Source organism: Mchenga conophoros, linkage group LG11, assembly GCF_057382185.1.
Source record: "Mchenga conophoros isolate Kocher_MC1m ecotype Shallow Benthic linkage group LG11, M_conophoros_male_GT1.1, whole genome shotgun sequence".
Classification (NCBI taxonomy): Eukaryota; Metazoa; Chordata; class Actinopteri; order Cichliformes; family Cichlidae; genus Mchenga; species Mchenga conophoros.
This window is the reverse complement of record NC_140536.1, coordinates 33,130,385-33,142,491: the sequence shown is the minus strand read 5'-3', so window position 1 is coordinate 33,142,491 and position 12,107 is coordinate 33,130,385. Positions and strand designations below refer to the sequence as shown.

General features: G+C 38.3%; 1 protein-coding gene across 1 annotated transcript; it reads left to right on the top strand.

Moving 5' to 3' along the window:
• Positions 1-9,339: 9,339 nt before the first annotated feature.
• lg11h7orf78 (linkage group 11 C7orf78 homolog) lies at positions 9,340-11,882 on the top strand. Its single transcript, XM_085290412.1, has 4 exons — positions 9,340-9,895; positions 10,068-10,152; positions 10,289-10,428; positions 11,521-11,882. The coding sequence occupies exons 1-4, from the start codon at positions 9,461-9,463 to the stop codon at positions 11,605-11,607; spliced, it is 747 nt and encodes a 248-aa protein (XP_085146538.1). The 5' UTR covers positions 9,340-9,460; the 3' UTR covers positions 11,608-11,882.
• Positions 11,883-12,107: the final 225 nt, after the last annotated feature.

Below are 12,107 nucleotides of genomic sequence, written 5' to 3'. Positions count from 1 at the left end.
TGCACTGCTACAGTGTGTTAGGAGGAGCAAACCTACTGACGACCCAAACCTCTGCACATATCCGCACGAGTGGAAAAAGAGTTGTTTCAGATGCTGAAAGATCCAAATTAATCGTAATCGTGCTGCAACCCAAAACTGATGCATTGTCATATAATCTTCTAATGATTTCCCCTCAAGAGGTATCATCTAACATCAGGAAATATTGAGAAATTAAACATGAGCATAAAATGTAAGCCACAGCATGTGCGTGTTTTTTTTTTCTTCTTCAAATCCGAAACAATTGATTATTTCCGATAATTGAGCTGATGACGTGCAGCTCGGGAACAGCAGTGAATACTGTAAAGAAGACAAACAACACAAAAATATTTATCTCTGGTTTGAACATCATTCCATGACCAAGGCACAAAACAGGAGGGCACTGTTCACCAGGTTCTGGAAAAACCCTGGGCACCCTCAAGTGGATAAATGCAGAGGAGCAAAACCCATCAATGTTTCTAAGTGATTCTGAAATAAGAAAGGTTGTAGACAATAAAGCGGTTCAAATAAAATCTAACAATACAGTTTTCTCATTGAGCTTAATGAATTCCAAGAGAAAAGCTATCAAAGTATAACAAGTTATACTAACCACTGAGAATTTCAGCTAATAATAATTTTTATACTAATTTTACCTACCTTTAAATTTAAAACATCATAAGTCTGAATTATTTCAACTAACTAACTAGATATTAACTTATTTTAACTAACAAATGTTAGGAAAATCCAACAATATATATATTTCCTTGGGTAAGCGTTAAAGGTAAACCTTCATCAGTCTAACTGCTGTTATTCAGGGATGGAATCCTTCCCCAGGATGTTTTGTGGTTCAGAAACTTTTGCTTTTTTTTCTGCAACAATTTACGATGGAAAATTAACAAAGACAGCAAATGAAATTCAACTTGTTTTTGCTTCTTTCATATTTTTATTTGAAGGGAAATGCATGTTAACAATCAGTAATCTCAGTCAGCTCAAGCTTGTAAAACTGCCTTCACCACATTTTTTTCTTGTCTTTCTAAATGGGAAGAAAAGGACCAAAGGACTAATCACGAGAGGTTTATTACTGGCCAGTCAGTGGTATTTCATTAGTCACAACTCCAAACTGCTAAAACAGATGGCCTCTGTGCTCAATTTTTCAGGGAACTGATCCTCGCCAAATAGTGGGATTTTGTATAAACCAGATATCACATTAACATCTTTTTTCCAAGCTGCTTGTTTCCATTCTCATGCTTTTACTGCAGCTGTGTGCCTCAGATATTGTTTTGCCGGCAGGAGCTGAGAAGATGTTTGCTCTGTTAAAAGACCTGAAACTGATCTGTTCAGGGGAAAATATGAAAAAGAGGAAGTGATAGCTCAATTCTAGTTGTTAAAAAAATGGATGGCTCTCAAAACAAAATATACAAAGAAGACATAATATAAGAAACAGAAAATGTAGGGGGATTTGTGTTGTTGTTGTTTTGTTTTTTTAACATTTAAGAGCATCAAGAAACGAAGTGATGCTGCAATTCCTTCTTCTATAAAACTGTTGAAGGACATCTAGAAATGTGTTCTTGATCCACCCTAATTTAGAAAGGTTGAGATTACAATCTTACAAATTAGTCCCACCAAATGATTGATATATCAGCTTGAAGAGTTAGACAAATTATTAATCAAACAAAACTGTTTGTTTCAGTTCCTACTTTCCTTTCTAAAAGCAGTTTAAGCTGTTAAACTAAGTTATTATACATCTGCAGGACTGCTATGGTCTCACATTTTTAACATTCAAGTATCAGCAGGAAGGTTATTTCCAGATTAAATAAACTGTAAAGTCTCACTAAGAGCAGGAAGACAAAGGTCTGTGATTAATTATAAGTAAACTTGCAGAGCCAACCAGAAGCAGTGGATACCTAACAGCTAAGCAGGTTGTGGACCGCACCTCCTCCTCTCTTCCCCCTGAGCAACATGAAGCTGCCCGACTGTCTTGTTGAGACGCTCGTCTGTTTGGAGGACTTAAGACCTCCCTCATAAATCTCCTGGACCATCAACCTGGTAAAAGCCTGGAAAAGCCATTAGGTAAAAACCCACTTACTTTCCTTCCTGGTCTTACACAACCAGCGATTAAACCTCAATACAGAAGCCGAGGTTGTTCGTGACTGTTATAATGATAGTGGGTTTTTCTCACTTTGGCTTTTTGGCTTTTAATTACAATGAAAGTTATGATCTTTGGCTCTTTTTTTTCTTTTTACAGATTTTGAAGCAAATTTGCCTCAGCTCAATCAGATAGGGAAAACCTGTATCAGTGTCAAGCATACATATATACTTGCATGATATGTTGTATTGTGTAATAGGGTGTGTATCACCCTATTAGAGCGCTCCGCTCTCGCTCTGCAGGCCTACTTGTTGTTCCTAGAGTATTTAAAAGTAGAATGGGAGGGAGAGCCTTCAGTTTTCAGGCCCCTCTTCTGTGGAACCAGCTTCCAGTTTGGATTCGGGAGACAGACACTATCTCTACTTTTAAGATTAGGCTTAAAACTTTCCTTTTTTCTAAAGCATATAGTTAGGGCTGGACCAGGTGACCCTGAATCCTCCCTTTGTTATGCTGCAATAGATGTAGGCTGCCGGGGGATTCCCATGATGCATTGAGTTTTTCCTTTCCAGTCACCTTTCTCACTCACTATGTATTAATAGACCTCTCTGCATTGAATCATATCTGTTATTAACCTCTGTCTCTCTTCCACAGCATGTCTTTATCCTGTCTTCCTTCTCTCACCCCAACCGGTCGCAGCAGATGGCCGCCCCTCCCTGAGCCTGGTTCTGCCGGAGGTTTCTTCCTGTTAAAAGGGAGTTTTTCCTTCCCACTGTCGCCAAAGTGCTTGCTCATAGGGGGTCATATGATTGTTGGGTTTTTCTCTGTATCTATGAAGCGCCTTGAGGCGACTTTTGTTGTGATTTGGCGCTATATAAATAAAATTGAATTGAATTGAATTGTAACTGCCAAATTACATCCAGGCAAGAAAAAACTGAAAGGAAAATTGGCATAATTGCCTAATAGCTTAACCTAATCATACAAGCTAATTGTGTCCAATTTTCTCTCATTACAATCAGTAATAATGCAAAAATGGCTGCACTGCAGTGTCCCTTTGAGAACTGTGATATACACTATGCAGGTAAACTAAATAATTACTGTAAGATTCACCACTGATGGGAAAAACATATGAACAAATATGAGACAAATATAGTTAGTCATAAACAGCACAACATCAGGAGTTAGTGAAATAAGACAGAGTAAAAAGGAAGAGGTAAGTTTGTAAGTCTGTGCTCTGATTTACAGCCAGGGTGAGAGCGAGGCTGCTGACTTAGGCCCGAGCATATGAGTTCTATTAATCACCCTGTTGGTACAATGCATTAATATGCTGGGAAAAAAAGATGTGTAAGTCAAAGGCTTACATTCACCTTCGCGAAATGCGCATTTGAATCTTAATCTAAGAATCAGTAAAAAAATAATCAGTCACAGCCAAACAGAGCTATAATTAACAAAACATTTGGGTAAAAAGTTTAAATTTCCTGTTTAACAGTGTTAGCTTCTCAAACAACAGTGTACATGATAGTAACTTTTTGTGTGGTGCCTGTAAAAACACATTTTACAAACAAAAGCAGAAAACTGAAATCAAAGAGTCAGATATTATAGACAAAACAAAAAAAGATCACATTAAAGAAAAAAGAACACACTGCAGATTCAATACACAGATTGTCCACGAGGTTCATAAATATTTGCAAAGCCTTGTATAACAATAGATTTGCTGTAATTGCTCATGCTACAAAGGGAGCTGATTTGTGAGGAACAGATGCGACCTTGGAGCAGCTGCGTCACGATGACACAAGCTATTCCTGCTTCAGCTCCCGACATCCAGCCTCCCGTCGCATTCCCCGACCAAGGCGGAGCAATCAACACCACCCAAAAAACAATGCAAACTATATGTGTAGTCTCTGATCCAGCTAATCAGAATCCTAAATCCCATCATGGACAAACATGCTGTAAGTTAAGACCAGTTGATATAGGAGCCTAAAATGCTAAACATACATAAACAATCAATAATATCTATAAAACAAGATATTTATAGATTTTTTTGTGTGTGAGCCCACCTTTTGAACTGATAAACAAACATTACATGGCCATAAATACAGGATTTTGCTCCTTTCGACCTCCACATTATCATTCATAAATTCAAACCTTTTCTAATTTTCTGACTGATTGTATTTAATTTGACTTTTTTTTTTTTCACTGATTTGCCTCCACATTAACACACTCCTCACCCTATTATTCTATGTGAACAAAGATAAACACAAACAAGAAAAGGAGGGAAGAGAGACTGATCATATGGGACAAGCAGCAATGTAACCTTAAACTCCTGCTTCAGCTGCAGTGCTCGAACAAGCATAAAAACAGATGGAGGCCCTGAAGGTCAGTCAGACGTTGGGATGGGAACATGAGAAACTCCATGTTACATCAGTATTTTCCTTAAAAGCAATTACACATCTGTCATCTGCAGGCTTCTCTCTCTGAATTTATCTGTGCTACATCTTCTCTTGGTGTTAAAACAACGAAGCCATATTGTCTGAGCGACTTGGAGATAAAGGGTGTCATGTCTGACCACCGGATCCTGTAAGTGTTTCTTTGGAACTCCTGATTACCTGACAGGTGAAATGTTACTCGGTTCAGTGGTCGGGCTGTTCAGAAACAGGACTGAGGGCCTGCAGGTCGACCGGAGCCTTTGAAGGTGGCAGCTCCTGATTTTACAGGCTCAGTGAGGTCAGTTTCCTTCACAGGCGCTGTTTGGTCTCAGCTCGGGTTTCCTGTTGCCTTTGCTGTCTGATGTCAGCTGTCCAAGCTACAAACAAAGTGACTGCTGCAACAACTGTGGTGCTGCATACAGATCAGTGTTTACACGACGGGATCGCTTCTACTTACTGTCAGCCTCTTCTAAAACACAACAGATGTTATTTTTTCTTTTTTGTTATTGTGAAAATAAAATAAAATGGGTATTTTATTGTTATGATGAGTTAATTTTGAAATATGGGGAAAAAAAATCTTTCAGGTTTTGGGTTTAAACAATAATTATTTTGGGGGATTTTAACATCCATGTGGACATCCCTCAGGACAAAGGGACTAAAGACCTGAGTAACACTCTGGGCAACTTTGGGCTGACTCAGCATATAACAGAGGCCACACATAATAGAGGACACACTCTTGACCTACTGATCTCCAAGGGCCAGAGCATTTCAAAGGTTACTGTGTCTGATGTGGGCCTGTGTGATCATTACTGTGTTTTCTTTGAAAGTAAAATTTCAGCCCACACAAATATATCAACAGCAGTGATCACAAAACGGTGTATAACTGAATACAGTAGTGAGATCTTTAACCAGGTCTTCCCATTAACACCTGACCTGTCCTGAGGTTCAGTCAATGAGCTCGTCAATAGCTTCAATGCTAAAATGTTAAATCTCATGGACACTATTGCTCCCATTAAGGTGAAGGTTATCTCTGGAAGGAAAAAGTCTCCATGGAGAAACTCCACACTAGTGAAAAATGAAAAAAGAGAGTGTAGGAAAGCTGAGCGCAGATGGAGAAAAACAAACCTCCAGGTTCACTATGACATCTATAAAGAGAAACTTCACAATTATAATTTACAACTGAGGAGTGCAAGAAGGTCCTACTTCTCTGACATCATCACTAAAAACAGCCATAATGCTCAGGTCTTATTTTCTACAGTTGACAGGCTAACAAACCCCCCTGTGTCAGTGGCAGCTGAACTTCATTCGACCATGGCCTGCAATGACTTTGCCAAATTCTTCACTGAAAAAATCCAAAAGATTAGACAAGCAATTGGTACATCAACAGCAGATCCAGGATATGTACTGTGTCCACCGAAAAACTGTTTAAACTGTTTAAACACCATTAAACAGTTTCACCCTATTAACGGCAAAGACCTGGAGGACATCTTAGGTCAACTAAACTCCTCCTCTTGCTGTTTAGATGTCCTGCCAACAAGTTTTTTCAAAAAGGTCTCAAAGACTTTGGAGTCAAACCTGTTACAGATCAACTTTTCTTTAATGTCAGGTGTGTTTCCAGAACCACTAAAAACTGCTGTAATTAAACCTATACTGAAAAAGAACAATCTTGACTACAGGCCGATCTCAAATCTCCCATTTTTAAGTAAGATCATTGAAAAAGCAGTTTCTCAACAGTTCAATTGCTTCTTAAAACAGAATAACTGCTATGATGCCTTCCAGTCAGGTTTTAGACAGAACCACAGCATGGAAACCGCTCTGACCAAAGTGTTTAATGACATGTCTGAACACAGACAGTGGAAAAATGTCAGTCTTAGTTTTACTGGATCTCAGTGCAGCATTTGATACAGTTGACCACAACATATTACTGAAACGACTGGAGAACTGGGCAGGTCTTTCAGGAACTGTACTAAACTGGTTCAAAACATACTTAGAAAACAGGAAATACTTTGTATCAATAGGTAACTTCACATCTGAGCAGACAAGTATCACATGTGGAGTTCCCCAAGGTTCCATCTTGGGACCCCTTCTGTTTAACATTTACATGCTCCCACTGGCACAGATTATAAAGAAGAACAAAATAAACTATCACAGCAGATGACACACAGATATATATCACAATGTCACCAGGAGACGGAGACCCTGTACAGGCTCTTGGTAAATGCATTGAGGAAATTAATGACTGGTTGTGCCACAATTTTCTCCAGCTAAACAACAGTGCTATGTACAAAAGGTGAGGGGGGCAGGGCTCCGGGGAAAATCCAGGGGAACATGCTCGTCTCTCTCCACACAATCCAAACACAAATCCACTCGCACACCAGGGAAACAGTCCAGGGAATCTGTACACAAAGAAACGCTTGTTAGATGCTAAACACACACTGCAGGGGAAAATACTTGCTGGGACGCTCGACTTTCACTGACGCGATTCTCACAACGATCCAGCGAAGAACAGCCGTTGCTTCCTGTCTTAAATACCACACTGATGAGGCACAGGTGTTTCTTCCTCCGAGGGCGTGGACCAAGGGCGTGAACCCATAATGAGTTCAGCCCTGGCGAGAGAGAGAGAGAGAGAGAGAGAGAGAGAGAGAGAGAGAGAGAGAGAGAGAGAGAGAGAGAGAGAGAGAGAGAGATGATCAGCGACCAGCTGAACCCCCAGGCCGTGACAAAACTTAGAAAAACACATTAAGACAATAACAAAGTCAGCTTACTATCACCTCAAGAATATATCAAGGATAAAAGATCTGATGTCTCAACAGGACCTGGAAAAACTAGTCCATGCATTCATCTTTAGTAGACTTGATTACTGTAACAGCATCTTTACAGGTCTACCTAAAAAATCAGTCAGACAACTACAGCTCATTCAGAACTCTGCTGCTCGAGTCCTCACTAAGACCAAAAAAGTGGACCACATCAGTCCAGCTCTGAGGTCTTTACACTGGCTGCCTGTCCGTCAGAGGATAGACTTTAAAGTTCTGATGCTGGTCTATAAAGCTCTGAATGGTTTAGGACCAAAATACATCAGTGACCTCCTGACCCAGTATGAACCTTCCAGATCCCTCAGGTCATCTGGATCATCTTGTCTTGCCTTGCCTAAAGTTATAAACATATATGTTGGAGTAAGTTTTCAAATATTTTAGAGCCACAAAAGTAGATTTTTGTTTTTGGTATCTCTTACCACTATTATTACACAGTAGTATGAAATTTTCCATTTATTTTTAAAAAATAAAATTTTAAAAAAAAACCATTTGCTTTAGTTTTAGATGTTTTTGGATGGATCTGGATTTGCGTTTTTCAGTTCAGTTTTTATTAGTTCGCTGATAATCATAGTCCTTTTAACTTTGTCATCTTGGTTTGCTTCCTCTAACACATTAAATCTTTCCCTGATGATTACCCTCCAAATCTAACTATTTTTTAAAACATTTTTATTTTATCTTAGTGAAATCTATAGATATACAATACTGTTTCAAGAAGTTTATTTTTTAAAGTATAGTTTGAGTTTAATAGAATGTTTTTTTTCTTTTTCACATCCAGTCTCACGTTTCATTTTCCTTCAGAAAAGATCCTCAATTACACTTATTTTCACTTCTTGGTCAAATAAATATTGAAAGATTAAACATGAAACGTAATAACAACAAAAACATCAAAATAATAATAATAATAATAATAATAATAATAATAATGAAACAGACATTTTGATAAGAATTATATTCAAAACCTTTTGAATAAAGAAAAAACAACAAAAATGAAAGCAATAATTTAATCTAATATTATTTTTATGTACTGAGATGTGGTCACTTTGGGAAGTCTGGTGTTATGGTTCTAATAAACTGAACGTCTGGCATGAAGGAAAAAGAGTGGGCTTCCTTTCCACTGTGTGGTTCAGTCAATAAAAATCTGCTGTGTAGCAGCTGTAAACTTTCAAGCAGTATTCTCTAACAGACTGACTGCACCTTGAATCTGGAAGATGCATCACTGTTTGTCACATCCTGGCTTTCCTCTAACTCTGTATGTGCTCTAAGCCATCTGAACGGTTTATACCACATTGGTTTGTGTTCACATCTCTGAGTTTCTCTGAGGATGAACTTTAGTACTTCAGGACAGGAAATGAAAGATAGGGATGAAGAGTTTGCTCCTAATAGAAGAATGAGAAAGCATGTCATACCTGTGAACTTCAGCTGTTCTCTGCTTCTCGGCTGCAGGATGACAATATCTGCTGCCATCTAGCGGTCACTCAGATATCACACACCATTATTTGTGGTAGGACTTTTTGAGAAATATAAGAATATCTGTGCTTTAAACTCTTTATATAGTAACAGTTTCAAATTGTAAAATAATGTGATTTTTAATTCCTGGTTAGTTGAAGTGAGCTTAAAGTAATAATAAATAATAATAATCTGCAATCAAGTACTCTTGGTTTTCATGCACCTTTATGTCCTCTACATTTTACAAAATTGACAAAGTTGAATTTGACTTTAAAATACTGTATTTGACAATGTAAAACTGAAGGTTTACTGCATTATAGAAAACAAATAAAATGGACTGCAGGGTGCCATGGTCTCTGTAATCCAGAGGCCACATTGTTTGCAGCGTTGCCAAGTTCCTGTTTTCTGTTTTGTTGAATGTCCTGCTGAGCTCAGCCCAGTTCTTTTTGTTAAGAAGACTAAGGCCACTGGTTACCAAGCAGCTTGTTTTATGTGTCTGCAGTTAGCCTTTCTGTTTCCTTCTTCTTAGGCTAAAACTGGGTTCTGGACATCTGCACAACCGGCACAAGGACATTACATTCAAACTCAGAGGATTCATATTTTAGGTCTGCAATGAGAAATCTTCCTGAAATTCAGGGTAAGCACCTCCATTATTATTTGGACATCAGCAAATAAAAATGATTCCAACCAAGTTGTTACAGCCATTGTCCTCAGTTTCTTTTGAAAGACAAACACAATTTGCTGCGTGTCAAGATCTCTCCTTTGCAAGAAACAAATATTTTAGGCTTAGAAACACTGACAGGAAGTGTGATGTGCAGAGCATCGGGCCACCAGATTTCTCAGTGAAACTGTACAGCAGTCTGTCTACTTCAGAAATAAGGGAAAGAAAGAAAAATATAAAGATAGTTGCACCTCAGCCCAAAGAAATGAAGAGGAGATATCAGACGTTTCTACCAAATTCTCTGTCCTCGTGTCCAAAGAGAAAAGAACCTCCAAAGTTCATCACTTCACACAGGCCTCCTGATGCTCTGGAGACTGAACTGATGTTTGTCAAGATTGGAAAGTATCATTCTGGGACCTACAAGAACCACAAACCTCATGACTTCAGACCAGTAAGTGTCCCCAAACAGTCCATGGATTTAGTACCTTTTTGAAACACAGACACATGCAAACTGCAGACAATACAGTGTGTTTTAGAGCACAATATCTGGTTTAAACACAGGAGGAAGATGCAGACAAAACATTAACATGATCACTGGACTTGCTTTAAATCACTGATTTCAGCTTGATGAGGAGCTTCCAGACATGATAACTGCACATGAGAGAGATCCTGGCAACTTGAAGTTAAAATTAAAGCATTTGGACACTTGTGAGTTTTTTTCTATGAGTTTGATTTGCAGCGTTATCTTGCTTTTCTATTTAGGCAGCAACATTTAGTGAAACAAATTGATTTGTGACAACATCAAAAGCCTATTTTCTGTTGATTAATATTATTTCTCTTCTAGTGAAGATCAGGTCTGAGACAGATTTTAGTTTTCGAGACACCAAGACACGGATGGATACCTATAAACCTGCAGAACCAAAATGGGATGCCCAACTGTTTCTCCCTCCACTGCCCTGGCCTCCAAAATCAGCTTCCTACACTGTCAGTAGAGTTTCTTGATTTTAGTTCTGTAAAGTAGTTAATTTTATTAAGTCTCAGGGGGCTGTTATCTAAAAACAAACCCAAATCATGTAATCGTTACACAGATTATGTTCTGTGGGAAGGCTTAAAGGCCATGTGAGTGCAACAAAGTATGAAAATACAATTTTTCTTTAGATTACAGCCCTCTGCAGGAGAAGTTTAAACTCGATCAGGGGTCTCAAACTTAAATGATCTGTGGGCACTGTCATCTCATGTGAAGGTCACTTTAGTGTTCAAGCAGCACAAACAAACAAGAAAACACCCACAAATATTTACTAAAATGTAGTGTTTTGTTTCTTTTTATTTCAAATATTGTATAACAAGCCAAAACTGCAAACGTGAATGCAATTTTTCCCTCACTTTTAACTAACTGAAGCCTTTCATTGAACTACCAAACAAACAAATTGGTCCTCTCTTGCTGGCCAGACACGTGGGACCACATCTGGTTTAATTTTGTTCTTATTTAACAAAATAAAAATGCAGACATAAGTGTACACAGTAGTTTTTGACTTCTAGTAAAACTTGTTTTCTTTCTAAATACTCTCACTGAACTAAGACAGCCAATCCCTCAACATGTTTGTGCTCTCTGCTCATATTGCCTTCATATTAAATTATTTTTTGCTTTTTAAAGAACTTATTTTAACATTGAACTCAAAAACAAACAAATCCTCCTCAACAAGAAAAGTAACTTCAAGGGCCAAATCATATTATATTTCTTCATATCAATGTACGGGCTGCAAGTAGGGGTGAGGTGGGCTGCAAGTGGCCCCTGGGCCGTGAGTTTGAGACACCTGATCTAGACAAATGGTGGCTTGACTAACAATAACATTAAAACACATAGATGCATTAAAATAATGATTTGATAAAAATACGTAATTTTTAATTTTTAACATGTTGAATCTTTCTCTTGATTAAACTATTTTTATTTCTTGTGTTACATTCACAAAAACGCTGTGTCAAAGTTGATCAAATGTATGAAAGATTTTATTTCTTGCAACAGCTTAGAGGGTGTAAAGTTCCATCTTTATTATTGCTTCTTCTCTTCATTCACAGAGACACAAACAAAGAAGAGAAGCGTACAGTGCTTTCCTCGACCGTGTGGAAGAGAAACTTGGGCGAACCTGGAAAAATAAACCGTGACTCTCTGTCGTCCTTTAGCCCTGTAGCTCTGAGGTTTTGAGACTTCTACATCATCAGTGTGATTTTACTTTTTACAATACATTTTTAAGCAATTAACTACACACAAAAGCCAGATGTAGCAAATGTTATGTTTTCCTATTTACTTATCAGAAGGTTTAATAAACATTTGAATAAACAAACCAGTTTCAAAAAGTTTGAATTTTCTTGCAATGATTTCATGGTTTAGGCTTCACAGGTTTCAACACATTTGCTTCTTTCTCTAAATCCTCCCTCGGTCATGCTGCAATAGACTTCGGCTGCTGGGGGCTTCCCATGATGCACTGAGTCTTTAACCTTCTCTCACCCTTTTTCACTCACTGTGTGTTTACACACCACTCTGCCTTATTGCTTATCTCTGGCTCTCTTCCACATGTTATCCCCCTGCCCTCACCCCAACCAGTCACGGCAGATGGCTACCCCTTCCAGAGCCTAGTTCTGCCAGAGGTTTCTTCATGTAAAGA

Excerpts from the sequence above, each read along its gene's own strand:
- lg11h7orf78 (XM_085290412.1), top strand. The coding sequence starts at position 9,461 with ATGATTCCAACCAAGTTGTTACAGCCATTGTCCTCAGTTTCTTTTGAA. Across the intron at positions 9,896-10,067 it reads AACCTCATGACTTCAGACCA|CTTGATGAGGAGCTTCCAGA; the intron begins GTAAGTGTCCCC and ends CACTGATTTCAG. Across the intron at positions 10,429-11,520 it reads CAAAATCAGCTTCCTACACT|AGACACAAACAAAGAAGAGA; the intron begins GTCAGTAGAGTT and ends CTTCATTCACAG.